This window comes from Macrobrachium nipponense, chromosome 26 (genome assembly GCF_015104395.2).
Source record: "Macrobrachium nipponense isolate FS-2020 chromosome 26, ASM1510439v2, whole genome shotgun sequence".
Classification (NCBI taxonomy): domain Eukaryota; kingdom Metazoa; phylum Arthropoda; class Malacostraca; order Decapoda; family Palaemonidae; genus Macrobrachium; species Macrobrachium nipponense.
Window position 1 is genome coordinate 44811366 of NC_087215.1, and position 23304 is coordinate 44834669.

At 42.5% G+C, this 23304-nt stretch overlaps 1 protein-coding gene across 9 annotated transcripts in view; it reads left to right on the forward strand.

Moving 5' to 3' along the window:
* Positions 1-23304, forward strand: part of LOC135200242 (uncharacterized) — a gene marked incomplete at its 3' end in the record, with an annotated part of 370718 nt that overhangs the window by 114355 nt on the left and 233059 nt on the right. For all 9 annotated transcript variants that reach the window (XM_064228699.1, XM_064228698.1, XM_064228697.1 and 6 more), the window contains 1 exon segment: positions 9229-9291. In XM_064228699.1, the coding sequence (XP_064084769.1) occupies positions 9229-9291 (63 nt within the window).

A 23304-nucleotide genomic window follows, 5' to 3' on the forward strand; every position in this document is an offset into this window, starting at 1 on the left:
ACTTGCATAGGTCGCAAGTCGACAACTAGCTGTAGTGGCATACATCATCAAGCAAGGGGGACTTCCTTCTCTCAAGCTTCATCAGTTGACAGTGCAGGTGCACAAGTGGGCGGTACCACACTCTGTAGAGCTGTCAGCCAGGTACATTCCAGGCAAGAGAAATGTAGTGGCAGACAAAGGTCAGCCGTCAGGATCAGGTGGTAGGTACTAAATGGTCCCTTCAGCCTGACATGGCAGAAAGGTTGTTCAGACTGTGGGGGCATCCAGTCGTAGACTTGTTTCCCACCTGGTTCAACAGGAAGCTAGACAGCTTTTGCTCTGTTGTCTTGAACCCATGGGCTGCTGCAGAGGACACATTTCAGCGCCTGTGGGACAACCTTTAGGTATATGCCTTTCCCCTGTTTTGCCTGATTCAGGCACTGATCACCCCGAATCTTCAGATGATTCTGGAGGCACCCAAATGGCCTCAGGCTGTTTGATATCCTGACCTCCTGGCTCTTTTCTCTGAGGCAATGAGAGAGATTCCCGCCATGGCAGAACCTGCTGTGCCAACTGCATGTAGAATGGTACCATCAGGCAGTGTCTTCCCTTTGTCTTTGCAGCTGGAGGTTATCCACCATCTCTTGGAAGCAAGAGGCTTTTCTCATTGAGCAGCAACAGAGATGGCAGGATACCTCAGATGGTCCTCTGCAGCAGTATACAAAAGAAAATTGGCAGTCTTCTGTGGTTGGTGTTGTGAACGGGGTTTCTCTCCAGTCGGAGCCACTCTTCAGCAAGTTACGGATTTCCTCATCTTTCTTCGCCAAGAGAAGCTCCTCTCCGTCTCAGCAGTAAAAGGCTACAGAGCTGCACTGGGCCTGGTCTTGAAGCTGAAGGATATCAATATCTCTTCCTCCTTCGAGATATTGTTACTCATGAGGAGCTTCGAGAGGTCTTGCCCACCCAAGGATCTCAGGCCTCCTGTGTGGGATGTGACTTGTGTTGCAGAGCCTGACTCGTGCCTCTTACGAGCCCCTTCAAGAGTCCTCAGACAGAGATCTAACCATCAAGACTGTCTTTCTGCTAGCCCTGGCTACTTTGTCCCGTTAAAGCGCTATGGCACTATCTGAAGAGGACTCGACATCTCCAGCTTGAGTAAGTGTCGACAACTCTTCAAGAAGTCAACTTCCAAGACCACTACTAAGAAGTGAGAAGACAGTCCTCTATGTGCCCATGGCACGAGACTCCAGTTCTTCTGGAAGATCTCAATTCCATTCAAAGAGTAGCCACTGCTGGTGAATACTCAGATTACATTAACATCTTACTCCATAGGATCAAAAAAGTTTTTGGCCCTCGCGGAAGAGGTAGCTTCCTTAATAAGGAAAGGGGCAATAGAAAAAGTACGGGATGCCAGGTCAAGGTGGTTATACAGTTGGCTGATTTTAGTCCCGAAAGCTGTAGGAGGATGGAGACCAGTTCTCTATGTTTTCACCCGAGTTGTAGCTCTTTTAGTGAAGTGGCTTCATCTGGCAGGTATAAATATAATGTACCTGGACAATTGGCTGATACATTCATCCACGAAGGAAGAATGCATGGAGGACCTTTCAAAAGACTGAAATTGACACAACATTTAGGATTGCTGGTAAATCTGAAGAAATTGCAGTTGACACCATCTCAGAGGATTCTGTATTTGGGGATTCAGATAGACTCTAAATTCTCAGGCTTTGCCATCTCCCAAGAGAATCGAATCCTGCCGGAAAACAGTGAATCATTTTTTGTCGATACAGAAATGTTCAAGAAATGAGTGAATGAATTTGCTGGGTATTCTGTATTCAATAGAGCAGTTTGTCAGGCTAGGAAGATTGCATCTGAGAGTTCTGCAGTTCTTTCTAATGATCAGCTGGGACAGGAAGAATCAGTCAGACTCGTTCTTTTTTCAGTAACGAAAGAGATCAAAGAGGTCGTGAAAGAGTGGCAACTAAGGGACAGCTATGTATGTAGAATGAAAATGCCTGAAATATCTTAACCTAGTCCTAGAGTTTTTTCTCACCTTGGAGACAAGATCTCAGGGATATGGTCTCAGGAGGAGAAACAAGCCCATATAAACAATTGGGAATTGAAGGCAATTTGTCTGGGCTTGCTTCACTTCTGAGAGGAAAGTGATAACAGTGCTTTCAGACAGCGCTATGGCACTGGCTTATATAAGTCGACAGTGGGAACACACTCGTTCTACCTCTTCGAAATGACAGGGGACCTTCTTCTATGGGCAGAGCTGAGTGGGACGATACTAGTCACCCATTTCATTCAGGGGAAACTTAATGTCTTAGAGGGTGGATTGAGTCGAGATCAACAATTAGTTTCCACAGACTGGACTCTGGCCCTCAGAGTATGCAAAGAGCTATGGAAACTAGTTGCACTTCAATCTGTAAGAGTTTCATTTAATTTTCTTCTGTCTTCTTGGAGAAATCAGCATTTAGCTTTGAAAAAGAGTAAGTTTAAAGAAATAAGCAAAAATATTTTTTTTTTTTACTTTTAAGAATCCTGAGAGAAACAACCAAAGCAAATTATCCTTATATCATTACATAAAACCTTTTTTCTTTGACATGTCCCATAAAGAGAATGGTATATTTCAGTGGGTGACAATTATTTTTGTATAACTTTTTTTTTCATGCATAACTTTTTTTTCATGCACGTTTTGCATTCTTTTTTACAATTTGTTGTTCACAGTGCCATACAAAATATGAACAAAATTGTCCATACCAATCTAAACATATTTGTTCAGTAATAATGTTTCAAGATACAGTCATACCCCTACATATGAAAGTTTCTACGTACAAAAAAATCCAGGTTACGAAGGCAAAGACAAAGATTTTTTGCTTCTGTGTATGAAACTAATTCAGGTTGCGAAAGGGTGTACTGTAAAGTCCGAGATTCACCCAAGTCATTGTTAAGACATTTGACAAGATGACAATAAAGAAAGGCTACAGTTCTCAGCAAGTCTTCAACCGTGACGAGACTGGCCTTTTTTGGAAAAAATATGCCTCGTCAGATGTACATCACGGAGGAAGAGAAGAAGCTACCCAGGCATAAGTCTATGAAAGACAGGCTTACACTTGCACTTTGTTCTAACGCCAGTGGGGATTGTAAGGTGAAGCCCCTACTTGTTTATCATTCCGAGACTCCTTGAGCCTTCAAGGCCCACAAAGTGCTAAAGGAGAAGCTTGTGGTGATGTGGAGGGCTAATGCGAAAGCCTGGGTAACGAGACTTTTGTTCACGGAGTGGGTAAATCTGTGTTTCGGCCAGACAGTGAAGAAATTCTTGGAAGAGAAGCGCCTCCCTCTGAAATGTCTGCTGTTGTTGGACAATGCCCCTGCTCACCCTCCTGACCTCGAGGAAGGTATCCTGGTGGAGTATTCTTTCATCAAGGTTCTTTATCTTCTGCCTAACACCACCCCTCTCCTCCAGCCCATGGACCAGCAAGTGATATCGAAATTCAAGAAGCTGTATACAAAACATCTTTTCAAGAGATGTTTTGACATCACCGATACCACAAACCTCACCCTGCGTGAATTTTTGAAGGAGTATTTCGATGTCGTGATATGCATCAGACTCGTCAATCAAGCTTGGGAGGAGGTTTCAAGGCAAACCTTGAATTCTTCGTGGAGGAATCTCTGGCGTGATGCCGTATCCACCTGAGACTTCAAGGGATTCAACGTGGGCGAAGCTGATGCAGATTCAGAAACAGTTGACAATCCTGAAACTGTTTCGCAACTGGATCTTGGCGAGATCGTTGCACTTGGCAAGTCCATGGGGCTGGTCGTCGACGAGGACAACATCAATGACCTTCTCCAGGAGCACCAAGAGGAGCTTACGACGGATGACCTGAAGGAGTTGGAGGCCATCCAACATAATGTTGTTCAAGAAGAGTTCTCTAGCAGCGGCGAGGAGGAGGAGGAGGAGGAGGACCCTATGACAACGGCAGAAATTAACGATGTTCTAGCTGCTTTTCATAAAGTGCAATCATTTGTAGAAAAGAGACACCCCAAAAAGGCTTACAGAGGTCGTATGCTTGGGCAGTTCGATGAAGTTCTCCTGAATCGTTTCAGGAACATTTTGAAAAGCAGGCAGAAGCAATCTTCCTTAGATAGTTATTTTTTTTTAAAGAGGCCTTTAGTAGTAAGCAAACAAGAAGGCCAAAGTCATATGAAAAAACAGAAAATTGAAAGTGGTGAAGAAATTTAAATTTAAAAAAAAATTTAAAATAAAAAAGTAAAAAAAAAAACTAAATAAAAAAATTAGAAAAGGGCAAAAAAAAAAAAAAAAAAAGAAATTTAATTATAAGTTTTTCATAAAGTTAAGTGTTAATGTTTTCTGCCATTTGTTAATGTGTTTCGTAAAGTTTAGTGTTGTTTTCTGCCATTTTTTGTGTTTCGTAAAGTAAAGTGTTCATGTTTTCTGCAGTTTGTCCTCCTCTATCGCCACTTTCGGACATCGCCTCAATGAAAGGTAAGGTTCCACATTTTACTACATACGTACGTACATGTATGTACAGTATTTCTTGTACCCTGTACACTAATACACTTTATTTACTGGTACAGTAACTGTTAGGTTAGATATTGAATGGTCCAGATTGTTGTATTTCATTGTTTACTGGTCAATTTACCTTCATTATAAAATTTATTGTGGTGTTTTTGTAGGGCTTGGAACAAATTAGGCAATTTACATGTAAAACGTAGTTCTGGATACAAAAATATCAGGTACAAAGGCCACTTAGTAACGGATTAATTTCGTAACCTGAGGCACTACTGTATGTGTATTTACACATAAAACAGTCCAACACAGTGTATAACCAGATTTGATCCTATCCTGAATTATTCATACATAAGTTATTTATAAGTCTTTTTTACAATTTTGGTTCACAGTGTCATACAAGCAACAAACAAAACTGTCAGTAAACCAATTTAAAAATTTTTTGTATTATCGCCTTAGGATATGTTTATTTAAACATAAACATTTGAAAACTGTCACTTTGGAAGTCTAAGAAGGCTTGTGTTACACTTCATATCTTTGAAAACTGGCTTAGTATTCATCTTTTGCCAGCAATGGAATGATATTAAGCTTTGAAGGGTCTGCCCTTTTAGGTTTTGCTTGTTTGGATAATGTCCCTGGCCTCCCTTCACTATTGAAAGATTTGCATCGTAATGTGAAGGTAGTTTACCTTCCCACAAGTACTACAGTACATCCACTTTGCAACCAATGGACCAGGGTGTCATTGCTTCCTTCAAGGCCTACTACCTCCAAAGGATGATTAACAATGCCTTCAAGGCCATTGAATGAAACAAGGACTTTTTTCCAAGGACTTTCGATAGTCCTAAAACATTTACATATGAAGTTGAGAAGAACATTGCAGATGCTGGGGATGAGGTAAAGCAGACCTGTATGAATGGTGCCTGGAAAAAACTGTGACTGCAATTTGTGAATGACTTCATGGGCATTGAAGAGACTCTTGAAAGTATCACCAACAAAATTGTTGGAATAAGTAAGGAGCTAAATATGGAGGTGGATGCTAATGATGTCAACGAGCTGCTGGGATCCCATGGAGAGGAGTTATCTGAAGAGGGCCTCATTCAGCTGGAGAAGCAGATGATCAAGGAGGAGGAAGAGGCACCAGTCCCAGAGCCCACGTTATTAAGAGTAAAGGGTTTGTCAAAAGGCTTTTCCTGGTAGAGGCAGGGATGGCATGTATCAAGGGTGAGGACCCCAACATTGAAAGGTACACCAAGATACTTAGAGGGGTCATGGATTGGCTCGGTTTTTACGGACAGATTTTGGAGGAAAAGATAAAAAGAACTGTGTAGCTTTGCCTTGAGCATTATTTCAAGAAGCAACCTCCAGCACCATCTACCACTCCAGACACATTGACTCCAGTACTTTCTCCTAACCCCAGCACTTGTATCTCCAATTCCATCTGCAACTTTACATTACCAGACTACCCTGCAGTTGTATCTCCAGCACCTTCTGTGGGTTCTCCTCCTGCATCTCCAGTTCCCTTATTTCTATAAGCCTGTCTCTACATCCTTCAAAATGCCCCTTCCATTGCAGAAGCCAACCTCAGGATTAAAGGTAAGGCATTTTTTTTAATTGTTACCCCCAGTGGACAAGGAGAAATCTGATTTCCAGGCTTTCTTTAGTGGCTGATAGATCTGGCCAGACTTTCCCTCCTATTAAAGGAGATTACAGTGAAAGGACTTCTTGCTAGTGCTAGCACTGCCAAGCACATTAGCAAAATACAAGCCCTCTTATTCATAGTTGGTTCTCCAGTGACATGGCAGTTGTAACTTTCTTTCCATTTTAGAACAAAAACAATTTGGGATTTAAACCTTTACCAGATCTGTGACTGTTCACAGCCTCAATCTCTTACTCTCCTTTGCCCATTTTTTTAAAATTAGGAATATAATAACATTTGTAGGAATGTTAAGAATTTGCACATATGCTTGAGGACTCTTCCTTCAAGTCTTCATTGAAGGTCAAGTTGCATGATGTTTGCTGTACACCATTTATTTTTTAGGGAATGCCTCTCCTATCTTAAAGTTATTAAAACTGCCCAATGGAAGTATAATAAGTTTTTGCATTGCATTTCTTAAGGGATATTGAATTGCAATAGTACAGTTTTGCAGTGCCTTAGCACCTATACTAGTTTGTGCAAGGGAATTACTATCCTGAGTCAAAATAGTATTGGTCTGCTTTTCTACAAGTTAGAAATCCAGTTGAGTTATGGGAGCTTGTAGGTACACAATGAATGTTTCAGAGGGTACTTTCATATCTGTGGGTATTTTCTAGCTTGTAAATCTGTTATTGCAGAGTAGAGTCATGGCACAGGGTTCCTTCTCCACTGTGCTACATACAGTTTAAGGTGGCATCCCCCATGAGATTTTAAGCACATTGTAATGAGGCTCTCGACCTGATATATGATCCTTTGAGGTGGTGGAAATAGCCTATGAATATTTTAATTGGTACTTGATATAAGATTTATTTTTTAAATACTTCTCCAGTATATAATGACTTTCCCATCCTTCCCACATTGCAAGTACTACACAGAAGGACACTGCCTACCACTTGGTGTTTGTACATTGGGTCCCCTGGTAGAGGAAGTAGATGATATTGGCTGTTACTTGTAGAGAACGCGGAGAACATTTAAATTTAGGTGTGTCATAAATTTGCTGGTGCAGAAGGGAAAGTTAAATAATGGAAAGTTAATTATATAAAAAATAAATTGTACATCAAGTATTTACATTTTCATCACTTGAATGGAGATCTAGTGTTTATAATCATTTCACTAGAAGGTAAACTTAAGAAAAAGTTTTATGTTGTATGGTTAAATCATAAACTAATACTAGTTACTAGGATAGCTATTCAATAAACTAACTATGATCTAATCATTCCATCCGTCCCCCATTATTTCAGATCTCTGATGGTCTGCTGCACTACTGATTATTGTATATAGTACAGTGGTGCTCAGATCTCATGCAACATGATTCTTTTTGTATCGTTCAGATTCTCAAACTCAACGTGATGTTGCCAAGTAGTGTTAAACTTTTTTTAATTTATAATTTTTTACATGTCGACAAGTTTGCAAATATGATCCCTTTTATACGTTGGTATGATTCGTAATCTGTTTGATTTGAGTTTATTTTTTTTTTATGTTACTTAGTTCAAAGTGTGGTGTGTTTAGGTTAGCTGTGCCCTCAGTGAAAGCACACTTAACATGCTCCTCGGACTGGTCAACATAACCACGTCTGCAGCATTATGACGGTAGACCTAATAAGCTCAACAGTCATAACAACATTTTCAATGTATGAAAATGAATTACAACCAGTTTTCTTTTGAATGTTGAAGTTTATGCTGTGTTTAAGCTGCCTGCCTGTATGTTGCAAAATGTTTCATAGGCCTAAAGACATCATAAAAGCCTTCTGAGATGTAATCTGTTACTAATGAATTTATTTGTAGAGATACCTGTTCTTTGAGGAATACGATAGGAATATGAATTACAACAGTTTTCTTTGAATGTTGAAGTTTTAGGCTGTGTTTAAGCTGCGTGTATGTTGCAAAATGATTTATAGGCCTAAAAAAAAAATTTCTGAGCCTTCTGAAATGTAATCTGTTACTAATGTTTTTATTTGTAAAGATTACCTGTTCTTTGAGGAATAAAAGATGATGATAATTTTGATTATATGGAGAAGATGGCTATTAATCGAAATATCGTAAATATTAATATTAAGGTGTATGGAACACTTGTTTTTCAATTGATTTAGAACTGTATTCTTAAAAGTCCTTCTGCTCGCTTTTGGTGTATAATTTATTCTTTCATAAGGTAACTTGAAGTGCAAGAATGTGTAGATAACCTCATTTGGTTTCTGGCCAGAAATTGTTAATAGAGAGATGTGACTGTTAAATGTAAAGTAAAGAAATGTAACACCTAGGCCTAGGAACAATATCTAGTCTTTGACAAAAGAATAATTGCATAGGCGAATATTTGCTAGTATGCCATAATTTTTTTAAATATTTAAGAATTATGACAAATAATTATGTACGAAAATCCAAATATCCCTCTAACACATATAAAATAAATGTTTTCAAGATAATATCATTGTCGCTACTCAGTGTAACTCTACTTATTGTTACACCGGGTGGTTGTTGTTGCACCGACACTAATGATATGTCACACACGCTCCCCTCACACGTTGATATTGGTGGGGCATTCTGCTTTTGTATATACATATTTACATTTTTTTCAGCATTGGGGTGTAAAAGCAATCAAATAGGACTATTTCAAATTTATGCTTGCTTTGGAAGCATTATTAAAGTTATGACAATATGTTTTCGTTTTTTTTTATTTAACATTTGAACTGATGCTTGATGACGACTTCATTTTGGTCAAATGCTTCAGTGATGTGTGAACAAAAGTTTTGAAAATGTTTCGTAAGAGTTTTTTCTGAAATTTGCTACACGTGACATTTTACAGTTTTGAAGTATATGACAGATTGCACTCTTATGAAATATATTATGGCCTTATTGTATGCAATAATCGCATTTCCGTATTGAAATAATAGATAAATATGGAGCATGCTAGGTTGCCAGTTAGTGAATTTTGAACGAAATCCTATGGAGTCATGTCACATGAGATTTGAGCATCATTTTACATTTGAAGAGTAATATCAATTGATTTTTTAAGTTGTATGTATTTTTAGTTTCAGACACAGACATGGATGATGGAGGTGAAGATGGCTCATTCTCAGAGCTAGGTAATCAAAGTAAGTATCAAACTTTAGATTTCTTATATGAGAAATCTGTATAGATAAAAATATCATAAGGAAACTCAGCCATTATTTAAGTGTAAACCAGGGTAAGAGTTTCTTTAAGCAATATGACGTTTTCTTCATAAATGTAAAGATGTCATGAAGTTTAATACAGTAATTTAGGTTATATATACAACAAACAAACCCTTTTCTTCATATAAAATGACTCTGTAAAGGCAAAAGAAATTAAATATGTACTAGTCTGTTGTAAATGAGACCTCTTACCATTTTCATAAATTGCAGAAGGTAGAATAACTGAAGGTATTATATTTGATTCAATATATCATGATGGAAAATTAAGAGCATGAAATATTTTATTTCATTAAGGTTTATCTGTCATCTGTATATCATCATTATATTCTCAGAACTGGGGAATAGCTGCTGTGTGAACATAATAAAGTTCTATTTATTAATTTTATATACAGTGGTACCTTGAGATACGAAATTAATCCGTTCCGAGGCGGCCTTCGTATCATGAGTTTTTCGTATCTTGAACCGCATTTTACATGTAAAATGCCTAATCCATTCCAATCCCTACAAAAACGCCCCAGTAAAGGGATTTTGACGAAGGAAAAATCTATTTCTGGGTGATTGGCTCGTGTCGCCCTATGAAATATCCTTAAGTTCATTATTTCTAGGTAAATTAATCCTAATATTACCAGAGAAAAAATAAAATCAAGAAAATGTCAGTTAAACTGACTTGCTCACTCTATAAAAGAAGTGTCGGTATGGTAATAGGGGCGAGTGAGATCACTACCACGAGTCATTTACCATTTAGACCTTCCATCACAAAATCCCCCACCTGAGAGAGCTGATACCAAAGGGTGATGCGTCCGCTACTACTACTACTACTGACGCCAAGCGGAGAGCAGCGCCTATAGCGGCCATCCTTTATAATTGTTCATCTTGTCCTGCAGGGTGGGTAAGGAAAAAACAGGGTGGGTTTCATAGGGCGACACGAGCCAATCACCCAGAAATAGATTTTTCCTTCGTCAAAATCCCTTTTCTGGGCTCAGCTCGTGTCGGCCTATGAAATAGTACCAGAGAAACAGACAAGATGGAAATAAAAGGTCAAAATGAATCAAAATTGTAAAAAGATTGGTACTGTATATAATATAAGTGAATCAAAACACCAATTACACCATATTAACATAAAGTACTTAAAATTAGCTTATACTAGATAATGGTAGTACAGAATAGTATAATGGTAATCACAATAGTATATAAAGATTCACTAAAATTAATAATTATTTACAAAATATACAAACTCATTGTGTTCTACCCTAGCATAAAAATAAGGGTAGAAACACTGAAGCACATTTATATGCATACAATGTGGGTGCCCCTAGCAAAAAAATAAGGGGCAGTCCACCAATAAGATCCTAGGGGCTAAGGCTAGAGTATCACGAAGAGCATAGCAGTAGGGTGAGACATGTTGGACGAGGTAGGTAGAAAGGAGACCTGGATCTTATACTACAACTACTGTGCAGAATCAGGGGGAACTATGTTTCCCGCTGCTACTGCTGAAAATTTTAATGATTCCAAGGACTTCAGGTAATGACGTTTAAAGACTGTCGGTGATTTCTATCCAGTATACTTTTTAAGATCCTCAAAGTTCATATGTTGGAAATAATTAATTGAGGTAGCTACTCCTCTGATATCATGTGCTTTTGGAAATGATTCAGAGTTGGCTTGTTTAATGAAGTAAAGGATCTGTTGTCTGATTCCTTTAACTGATAAAGTTCCACCCTTTTCTCTCATAAAGAGAGGACCTGAGGATCTAGAGGATGTACGAGATAGAAAGGCTCTTAAAGTTAATACTGGGCAAAGGGAAGGATCTTGCGGAAGTGGGATGACTTTCCAAGGGGCCCATCTTGCAAGAGGATCCTCATTCTTAGCTAAAAAGCTGCGATCCGGAGAAAGTAGAACTTCCCCTGAGGAGAGAAATTCTACGTGACCCGCATCTCTGGATAGAGCCGACAGTTCTGAAATTCTGGCTCCTGAGGCCAGACTTAATAAAAATAACGTCTTTCTAAGTAGCATTATGAATGTGCAAGACGAGTTGTCAGTATCTGAGGCTAGTTTGAGGACATCATTTAAGAACCATGAAACTGAAGTAGGCCTTTGAGAAGGTCTAAGTCTAGCACAGGCTTTGGGAATAGACGTTAAGTAAGATTCTGTTAAGTCTGTTTGGAAACCCAACTGAAAGATTTTCTTCAAAGCCGATTTATTAGTAGTTATGGTGCTTGCTGCTAAGCCTTTTTCAAACAAGGATCTGAAAAAGGATATAGCTAAATTAACTGTCATGGTTGTAGTGTTTGTTTCTTTCAGGAAGGATGCTAACTTTTTGACAGCTGAGTCATATTGCCTAATAGTTGATTCTCTTTTATCTGATTCCAGAAAAAGGATGTTTTGTGGATCAATGTTAGCATCTTTTTTAGCCGCAAACTTCATGAAGTCCATAAAGTTAGGGTCTGAAGAATTCCTGAGGAAGCGAACACAGTCCTCATTTGTACTGGTTGCTGTCTTGGAGACCTGGAACACTCTGGCATATCCACTGGAATGACCTGTCGTCTAGGGACCATTCTGACTCCAGAGTGACTGACCGGGACAGTGCGTCTGCTATAACATTTCTTACCCCTGCCAAGTGGGTGGCAGATAGATGCCATTTGTGCTTGTTTGCTAGAGCAAAGATGGCTATCATGACATGATTCACGTGTTTGGATTTGGACCCTCCTCTGTTGATGCAATGTACTACTACTGCACTGTCCAAAACTAGTCTTAGATGAGACTTCTTTGGGGGGAGGAGTCTCTTCAAGGTAAGAAATACCGCCATTGCTTCCAGCACATTTATGTGGAGCTGGCGGAACTGAACGGACCAAGTCCCCTGAACTTGCTTGAATTGAGAATATCCCCCCCAACCGGACAGGGAGGCATCCGTGTGAATGGTTAACACCGGAAGGGGATATTGAAGGGGTACTAACTTGGCAAGGTTCTTTACTGTTGTCCATGGACGGAGCTGGTTGCGAAGGATCTGTGGGATCACTGACAACTTGTCTCGAGACTTGGCGTTTGCTCTTGACCGCCAAACTCGATTTATATCTTTCAGTCTTGCTTTCAGAAGGATGTCCGTCACTGAGGCAAACTGAAGGGAACCTAGGATTCTTTCCTGGTTTCTCCTCGAAGCTTGTTTGCTTTTGAGAAATTGCCTCACAGACTTGGCTATTTCTTTCCTTTTGACCACCGGAATTGACAGATTGTGGGAGGATAAATCCCATTGGATTCCTAGCCACTGAAAACGAGACTCCGGAGTGAATCTGGATTTCGTTTTGTTTATCTGGAACCCCAGATGTTCCAGGAATTGCACTACCTTCTTTGTGGCTTTGAGGCATTCCTCGACAGTTGGTGCCCAGATCAACCAATCGTTGAGGTACGCTACTACCATTATCCCTTGTGTTCTCAATTGCTGGACTACTACTTCCGCTATTTTTGTGAATACCCTGGGGGCTACATTCAGTCCGAAGGAGAACGTCTGATTTCCTAGTTTGAAGCCTAGGAATGGACGGAAGTGTCTCGCTATAGGGATTTGATAGTATGCGTCTGTAAGATCGATAGAGGTGGTGATGGCCCCACGGGGAAGTAAGGTCCGCACCTGCGAGATGGTCAGCATTTTGAACTTGTCGCAACGAATGAAAGAGTTTAGCTTTGACAAGTCTAAGATTACCCTTCTTTTTGTTGAGCCTTTCTTTGGCACGCTGAACAAGCGACCTTGAAATTTTAGATGCTTGACTCTCGCAATAGCTCCTTTCTGAAGGAGTTCCTCCGCATAATCTGTCAACTCCTTTGATGGTATCTGATAGAATGACTTGTTTGGTGGAGGATCTTTGATCCAACTCCAACCCAATCCTTTGGACACGATGCTCTGTGCCCATTTGCTGAACCCCCACCTGTGACGGAAGAGGAACAGCCTCCCTCCTACCTGGGGAGCCTCACTGCTGTTGAGCGGGTTGACCTCCGCGCCCTCCTCTGAAGTGCTTGCCTCTTGCAGCTCTTCTTGTACCTCGTTGGCGAAAGTGACCTCTCGCCCTGCTTCCCCTAGAGAACCTGTTAAAGGTTGGGAAGGCTTGGCTCTCATACATTGAGTTGAAAGCTGGCGAGACGGTGTATGAGGTCGAGGGCTGGTTCTGAGGAGACAACAGGAGGATGGGTTGCGTCTGTTTAGACGTCGAGGGCTGCCCCTGTTATGTAACTGGGACAGCTTGGACGAAGTGCTGTTGTTGCTGCTGTTTCTGATATGGTTGGAACCTCCTACCAGTCTTCTTCAGTTTCTTACCAGCAGCAGGGGCGTTCTCTTGCTTCCTTTTGGATGAGATACCCCATCTGGCTCTAAGGCTCTGGTTAAGCCTAGCAGCCTCGTGATGTACCTCATTCACAGAAGCTTCTGGGAAGAGGTCCGCACCCCACATGCTGGAAGCTAGAAGCCTATTAGGTTCATGCCTAATAGTTGCCTCTTGCAATACATGCTTTCGACAATTCCTTCTAGCCGTAAAGAAGTCGAAGGCATCAGCTTGAACTGACTGGAGCTGAGACTTAGCCAGTATTTTGAAAAGTGGTTCGGTGGCATAAGAAAGGGCAGCCATCTCCGTGATGATAAGGGAGTTAAGTGATCTCCCAAATCTCGTACGGGCGTCAAACTCTGCCTGAATAAGGCTATCAGGCAGTCTAGGGAGCTTTTCGCCAAACTGGTCCATCGCACAGTCTGGTTTTAGCTTCCCTACTGAGAAAATGGCTGGCAAGTTCTCCCACAGTTCTCCGAAGGCAGGAAAGAGTGGAGATGTTGGTTCCGCCTCCCTCAATTGTGGAACGGGTTCGTCCTTAAGGACGGCCTGGAGAGTCGTTTCCACCATCTTAGTTACAAAAGGAAGAGAAGCCTCCTCCTCCGTGGCAAAGATAGTGAAAGGGCTCTTGAATGCCTGGAGTTTGGTATTCGTACAATCCCAATCCTCCAGGCAGTGAACCCATTCCCTCTGCGCATGATCCCTACTGTAAAGAACAGTCTCTCTAGAGATTTTATCCTCTCTATTGAGGGCTGTTTCCGTCAGTCTGGCATACCCTATGAAAGGCTGAGTCAATCCGGGGGGGTAGAACTCGAAGTCCTCAATCGTTCTTGTTCCACACTCCGGAATGGAGATTATGCCATCCTTGAAGGGGGCATAAGCTGCCACCCTCCAAGGATTATTCATAGAGAAAGCTGGCAGGGATTCATATGGAGGTAGCTGGACCAAACCAGTACCTGCCACAGGGAAGTTCGCTTGTGGGGCCTGAGTGAGGCCAGCGAAACAGTCATCATGTTCTCTAACACGGTTACAGAGGTCTTGGATTGACTGACCAGACTGGTTAATGGTACTGGAGAGTTGAGCAAACATTTGCTCAAATCTCGTACCGAGAGAGCCGACCATCTCTCCCACTTGTTGCAAAACTCCTGCTGAGAAGGTGGTGGGATCAAAAGCACTAGGTCCCGCCACCCCAACAGGAGTTACCGGAGTGGATCCGGTGGATGCCGGAGAAGGCACTGGCTCGGCGGGAGCGTGGGCCTTCTCTTTAGAAGCCTTGCTTCTTGAGCTCTTCGAGTGAGAAGAGCTAGGCTTAGCCTTCACCGCGTCGGCGTAGGATGTCGTAGACTTCCTTGCCGAAGAAGATGACGACTTTTTGGAAGTCTTCTTATGAAGGGTCTTCTGTTCTCTCTGTCCCTTCACTTTCGGGGGTACAGAGAGAGCGGGTGAACGCGAAGGGATCTCAGATCCCGTGAAGCCTTGAAAAGAAGAAGAAGGGACAGGGGAAGAAGATCCAGGAGCGCTCAAAGGTAGTCCTTGAGCGCCCGAAACACCTACCTCGACCAACAAGTCCTCGGCCCCTACCGCCATTGGCTCAAGGTTTAGATCCAGGTTTGCGACGTCCGGAACCTGCTCCTGTGTCGAGACGGACCCAAACGCCTGCTGCACCTCCTGCTGGATTGAAGCTATGAGTGGGGCCGCTGAGATGGGGTCAACATATCCCGTCGCCTTGCCTCCGGGGAAGATCTGAATGGCCAGCTTCTTGTCTAAATTGTAAGGCTGACCCTTGGCGGCGTTTTTGCCGAAGCCGCCTACCCAAGCTTTCAGGGTTGCTAGGGCGACTTCTTTCACGGCAGCAGCCTGAAAGAGAAGGCGATATGAAGCTTCTAACGGCGGAGATACAGCTTAAAGTAGCTTAAAACTAAAGGTAAACCATTGATAACAGGAAATTTGTCCAGGAATCTACTTACCCCACCCAAAAGCTGACTCACGAGGTCGTAGCAGATGGTGCATGCCTCAGGGTGCCAGACAATCATCCCGTTGTGGGTAGTGGCACACGGGGCGTGGGTCCTGCATTCCTCATGGGCACAAGGGTCGTACAGTACTGCGTTGCAGCCTGGATCCTGGCAGTTAGTAGCCTGTAAGTGGAGGGATACATGAGTATCGGGGTACACACTTACAGCCTAACATAGACTCCGCTGCATGCCGGAGTATGTAAGTTAGATTAAAACTAGTGCTCCGCCGCAATACGTGTGGTTAGATAGGCGGTTGGTTGGGGTCTGCAGCGTACGCCGGAGACAAGAAAATGGTCCAACCAGGAGTGGTGAGGAGCCCACGAAACCACGACGGAGATAGTACGTGAAAACTATAAATAAACAAATAAATCACAGTATCAGTAAGGGTATGTATCCTTATAGAAAAAGACATGATTCTTTCCGACTACTAGATGAGTGCCCAGGTAAGAAGCAAGCTCTCCTCCGGTAGCGGAAAACAGGATATACTAGGCAAGCTATATAGACCACTGGTAAATCCCACCCCGCCCGCTGGCGGAGCCAGAAACGACCGATAACCGAAGGGGCCCCCGGCTTCAGCGGGGGCTCCGTCCGTTATGGTAGGGGAAGGGTAGGGAATGGGAGAGAATGAGGGAATCCCGGCGTGAACGCGGCGGGCGAGAGAGAGAGGGGGTGGCCAACCCCCCCTCCCAACTACTACCCGTCGGGTAACCCGGTACCCGAGACAAGTGGTCACCCCGGCCCCCAGCTGGTATGGGGCTCCTCTGGCCCCCTCAGAGGGAGAGGGAGGGAGGCTACAATGGTTGTCATGACAACCGAGGAGACCCGACCAGACCCCTCCCTACCACGTGGAAGGGAGGGAAGGGGGAGGGTAAGGTACCTAATGGGACACATGATCGGAGGTGGCCCAGGACGCGATAGCAACACAACCACAGAGAGGCCACGTGAACCCAACTGTACCAACACACGGTACAAGGCACCTAGGCTAGCCTAACACCCTAAAAAACACTGATAAATAATAAATACATCGTAAAAGCATAGAAGGGACACTTGAGTAAAAGAGAAAGAAGCCCAGGAGGCGGCGAACTGATCCGAAGAGCAGTCGACTACTCGGAGCCAGCAGTAGCCGATGAAGAGCAAGAGCTGGGATGCTGGGCGAGAGAAACACAGTATAGCCCTAAATACCAAACTAAAAGATAAAAGGTAAAAGGTATGGGCTGTGTACCCTAAATCTAAAATACGATGTAATAAGACGATGAACGTAAAATAGAGCCCATAAGCATAAGATGTCCCAGTATGGGAGACCGGGAAATCTTAACATACCGACACTTCTTTTATAGAGTGAGCGAGTCAGTTTAACTGACATTTTCTTGATTTTATTTTTTCTCTGGTAATATTAGGATTAATTTACCTAGAAATAATGAACTTAAGGATATTTCATAGGCCGACACGAGCTGAGCCCAGAAAATTATATTTCCAGGCTTACAACGCATGTTCTAGGGTTACAATGCCAATCCGACGGAAGAAATATGACTCCAAAAAGGCAAAATACTGTACAGGCGGTCCCCGGGTTACGACGGTTCCGGCTTCTGACATCTAAACCTAAGAAGCTAAAAGCTTAGAATATGCCAATAAAATGTATAAATAATCAGAATGTACTCATTTCAAATAATTATTAATTAATCATTAACTATAATACACAAACAAACAAACAAAAACCTTCCGATCGTTTGTTTACATTCAGCTCTTACGAGTACCGAACGAACGCCAAGCAATCACTTTTCCTAGGACACAGTAAGCCATAAATTTTCATTAGTATCTCTCTTCAACTAATGAAACTACCAAACAGTATAATAACCATTCATTTCTATTCTTTATTCTATCTTTACCTAATATTTTTTTTTTATTAAATGTATTGCATGAATAAGTTTTTCAATTTACAGCATCCTTTTACCAATATAATACATAAAGCACAAGGGGTAGATGCTGACCAATAGGAGAGCAGGATCTTATGGGGTGACTAGCATCAGGAAAATTGTTCTCGGTGGTCCGGGTGAATCTCGGGACTTTACAGCAACAACCTTTCGTAACTTGAGCAATTTTCGTATGTAGAGCCATAAAATTTTTCGTATTTGCTTTCGTATCTCGAGTTTTTCGTAAGTTGAGCCTTTCGTATGTCGAGGTACCACTGTATATATCTAAAGGACTCAAGGAACTGGACCTCCAATAAGAATATTAAAAAGTAATGTTTTATGTGATTATTGAATAGCTAAACTGTGCACTCTACCTGTTCTGATTTTCTTCACACTGTCCCCTCCCAGCATGACAAACAAGCACTATGGAAAATTGGGGGTATGCACCATGAAGTTATGAACTAGGTAGTGGCAGTGCTGATAAGGCCAGTTTACAGCACCAAGGCAAGGACTATACCTCTGTTTTTCTTTTTCTGTTCCTTTCATATTGTTTTTTAACAATGCAGTCTGTTGTTGGTAACCTTGTTTTGACTCGGACTGTGCACCTGGATGCACACGAAACTTGACGCAGTCACTTTAGGCAAATTACATTTTGGCGCAGTTCTTTGATTTGTTAACAGTTGGATGATGATGGTTAGATTTTAAGACATCCACCCTGGTGGTGGTAGGGGAATATATAAGTACTAACCATTTGGTGCTCAACTTAAGAGAGGCTCTCTCTCTCCTAGTATGGGACTGATCCCCCTGAAACACCATCTCATTATGATCCACATGGGATGAGAGGGTAAATATCCTCTGATAATAGGTGAATTGGTCTTTCTTGCTACAGCACTTCCCTCAAAAACTTTGGATCCTCTGGCGATGACCCATTGATGTGGACAATGGTATAGGCAACCAGGCCTCTAATACTCTTCCTTATCTTGAATGGTTCAAAAGGATCCAAAGGAGCAAATGGTAAGAAATCCTGAAAGTGAAGGTAGCAGAATTGAAGATTTGTCTTAAGTGTACAGGTTGTGGATTATAATGTTGTTCTAAAATTGAAAATGTAAAATTCTAAATATCAATGTATTTTTGGCTGACAGGGAAATATTTTTGTCTGTATATTGATATTCAGCCAAAAATTCTCCTTCAAGGAAATGGAAGCTTGTCTATTGAAAATTCTTTGTCTAAACAGAGTGGAAATTTGATATGGACCTTTCAATCAGTTGGACATCCAGTCAAAGCTTCCCACACCTATTTAGGTAGAAATGATGTTATTATGATATAACAAAGTTTCATGTATACTTACCTGGCAGGTATATATAATTAAATTCCCACCCACCTCCCCTCAGGAGACAGGGTTCAGAGAAAAATCTGACGAAAATGGGAATGATTCCGAGCACCAGCGCCACGGGAGCGGGGTGGCGATCACCTGAACTACCAGTGATCTAGCGGTTGCCGCGAGTTTTGAAAATTCTGCCAGTGCGAACAGAGAATATAGCTATATATATACCTGCCAGGTAAGTATACATGAAACTTTGTTATATCATAATAACATCATTTTCATGTATGACACTTACCTGGCAGGTATATATATAGCTGATTGACACATTTGGAGGTGGGTCAAAGACAGCAACATTGTAAGAGTTTTAAAATTTAAAATTCAAAATACTCTTAGATTCCTTACCTGCTAAGGTAGCTGACTTCAGCATTCCTGCCTCTTAGCCTGCTAAACCTTAGTAGCTTCCAACTAGGACGTGACCTATTAGTTGATGAAGCTAAATACAAGGGTCTGACAACTGGACGGGACCAATTTGTTGACAGGAAACCCTAGCCCTCTCTTACCACGGGCATTCATGCTAGGATAAGTTAGACCACCTGAACCACACACAAAACTAACCTAACACACTACACTTCACAGACTGAAGAGGAAATAACCCTCTCAGACAACCATAAAAACAACACCACTTCATTAAAATACCTAGCATGTTAGTAAGTTATGGGGTGGAAAATCCTTTGCCCAATACTGCTCCTGAGGATACATATGGACCCAACGTTTGACAATTGTCAAACGTTGTTTTGACGTTTCTAAGGTAATGACTTGCAAACACTGAATTAGTCATCCAAAACGTCGTTTCAATGATATCTTTGAGGGCCATATTCTTTTTAAAAGCCAAGGAAGTAGCTACTGCTCTCACTTCGTGCGCCTTAACCTTAAGGATGCCGAAATTTTCTTCTTGGCATAACATATGAGATTCTTTAATTAGTTCCCTAAGGAAAAAGGCAATAGCATTTTTGGTCATTGCTCTGCTAGGATTCTTCACAGAGCACCACAGTGATTCTGAAGTTCCTCTAATCTTACTGGTTTTCTCCATATAATAGCGCAATGCCCTTACTGGACAAAGAACTCTCTCTTGTTCCTGTCCTACTAAATCTGAAAGACCCATAATTTCAAAAGACCTTGGCCATGGATGAGCTGGATTCTCGTTCTTGGCCAAGAACCCCTCCTGAAATGAGCAAACCGCTTTGTCATGTTTCCAGCCAATATGTTTGCTAATTGCTTGCAGCTCACTCACCCTTTTAGCTGTGGCCAAGGCCACCAAAAAGATGGTCTTTTTCGAGATATCTCTCAACGAGGCTTGATCCATCGGTTCGAACTTACTAGTTCCTAAAAATTTCAGGACCACATCGAGATTCCAGGAAGGCGCTCTGTATTGGAGCTCCTTCCTTGTTCCAAAGGACCTTATGAGGTCTCTCAGATCTAGATTATTTGTAATATCTAAACCTCTATGTCTAAATACTGAGGCCAACATACTCCGATACCCTTTAATCGTCTGAGTTGACAATTTTATTTCCTTCTTTAAGTATAAAAGAAGTCGGCAATTTGGGTCACAGAGGTACTGGATGAAGAAATCTTCCGACTCTTGCACCACTTGCGAAAGATTTCCCACTTCGCCTGGTACACCTTAATAGTAGAGGCTCTTCTAGCTCCGGCCACCGCTCTGGCCGCCTCTCTAGAAAACCCCTCGCTCTGACAAGTCTTTCGATAGTCTGAACGCAGTCAGACCCAGAGCGAGGGTGTTCTTGTGGTACCTGTTGAAGAGAGGCTGTTTGAGTAGATCTACTCTTGCTGGAAGTGTCCTTGGTACATCTATTGTCCATTCCAGTACCTCTGTGAACCAATCTCGGGCCGGCCAGTATGGAGCTATGAGAGTCATTCTTGTCCCTTGACTCTCCCTGAATTTCTTCAAAACCTTTCCTAATATCTTGAACGGGGGAAAGGCGTAGACGTCTAGCCCCGTCCAATCTAGAAGAAAGGCGTCTACTGCGACTGCTTGACGGTCTGGGACTGGAGAGCAATAAGTCGTCAATCTCTTTGTCATTCCTGTCGCAAACAAATCCACCACTGGGCGACCCCATAATTTCCACAGACTCTGGCATACTTCTAAATGAAGAGTCCATTCTGTTGATAGAAGTTGACCTTCCCTGCTCAACAGGTCCGCTCTCACATTCTTCTCCCCTTGAATGAATCTGGTGAGAAGGGTTACATTTTCCTTCTCTGCCCAAAGAAGGATCTCCTCCGCCAACTTGCAAAGAGAGATTGAATGTGTCCCTCCTTGTTTGCGGATGTACGCCAGAGCTGTGGTATTGTCCGCGTTGACTTGCACCACCTTGTTGCGAATCACCGCGTTGAACTCTTTCAAAGCCAAGAAAATCGCCATCAGTTCCTTCCTGTTTATATGCCAAGCCGCTTCCTCCTTGCTCCAACGACCTGAAACTTCTTGATGTCCGAGAGTCGCTCCTCAGCCTGCGTCCGACGCGTCTGAGAACAATACATGGTCTGGGTTCTTTTGCTGGAGAGACGCTCCCTTCGCTAACTTTCCCGGAGTTAGCCACCACCGCAATTCCTCTTTGATCTTGCGAGGAATTCGAAACAGGAAGGAATCTGGTTGCGATTTTCTTGGCCAGACTTGGTTCAAAAATATTTGTAGGGGTCTCATGTGAAGCCTTCCTAGAGAAACGAACCGTTCCAAGGACGAGAGGGTCCCCAGTAAGCTCATCCACTCTCGTGCTGAACATTGTTCTTTCTCTAGAAAGGCTTGAACTTTCCGGATGCACTGCTCTTGTCTGTTGGGAGACGGAAAAGCCCGAAAAGTCACTGAGGAGATCAGAATTCCCAAATAAACTAGCTCCTGACTGGGAGTCATATTCGACTTTTCTAAGTTCACCATTAACCCTAACTCTTTCGTTAATGTTAACGTCATTTCTAAGTCCTCCAGACATTGCTTTCTTGATTGGGCTCTTATGAGCCAATCGTCCAGGTATAGAGACACTCTTATTCCTAGAATGTGTAGCCACTTCGCCACGCTCGCCATCACTCTTGTAAAAACTTGTGGGGCTGTGCACAGTCCAAAGCAGAGGGCTTTGAACTGAAAGACCCTGTTCTGGATCACAAATCTCAGGTACTTCCTGGATCCTGCATGAATTGGGATATGAAAATATGCGTCTTGAAGGTCCAGGGTAACCATCCAGTCCCCTGGACGTACCGCTGCCAGTACTGAATCGGTCGTCTCCATCGTAAATTTTGTCTTCTCCACAAATAAGTTGAGTTGACTTACGTCCAGTACTGGTCTCCATCCCCCCGAGGATTTCGCTACTAAAAACAGCCGGTTGTAAAATCCTGGAGATAAGTGATCCAGAACAGGTTCTATTGCTCCTTTCTTGAGCATAGAAAGAACTTGTTCTTGTAGTGCTTCTTGTTTCCCTGGATCGCTGTAGTGAGCTCCAAGCTCTCTTGGCGATGTCGCAAGAGGTGGTCTCTTCAGAAAAGGGATCTTGTAACCTTCTTTGGCTACCTTGACGACCCAAGGATCTGCTCCCTTTTCTTGCCAAATCTCCCAAAACTTCTGGAGTCTGGCACCTACTGATGTCTGAAGGACTTGTTGTTCATTGTTTACTACTGGGTTTCGAACCCCTCTTGGACGGAGCTCTTCTTGCTCTGAAGGCAGGACGAGAAAAGGACTTGCCTCGAAAGGGCTGACTAGCTTGTCTTGATTCCTTAGGAGTCTTCTTAACCACCTTGTTGGGTAAAAATTTTCTTACCGAAGAAGTTAACAGATCCTGCGTCGCCTTCTGAGTTAGGGAAAGCGAAATATCCTTGATAATATCCGCAGGAAATAATTGATCCGAAAGTGGGGAATAAACCAATTCGGATTTCTGGGCGTTAGAAACGCCCTTAGCAGCAAAAGAGCATAGGAGTGACCTTTTCTTTAAAACTCCTGCGGTGAAAAGAGATGCTAATTCATTCGCGCCATCCCTTAAGGCTTTGTCCATGCAGGACATAATACTGCTTGGGAGTTGAGAAGCCGTTGATTCAATATTTTCCACTGTTCGTCCCAGAGCCCCCAAGGACCAATCAAGAAAATTGAAAACCTCGAAGGTCCGGAAAATCCCTTTCAAGAGATGGTCTAACTCTGATGGAGACCACCACACTTTAGCCGAATTCAAGGCATGTCTGCGGGAACTGTCAACAATGTTGGAAAAATCCCCCTGGGAGGAGGCAGGAACTCCCAGGCCGAGATTTTCCCCCGTCGCATACCAAATTCCGGACTTCGATGCCAATTTGGCAGGAGGGAAAGAGAACACAGTCTTGCCCGCTTCCCTCTTTTC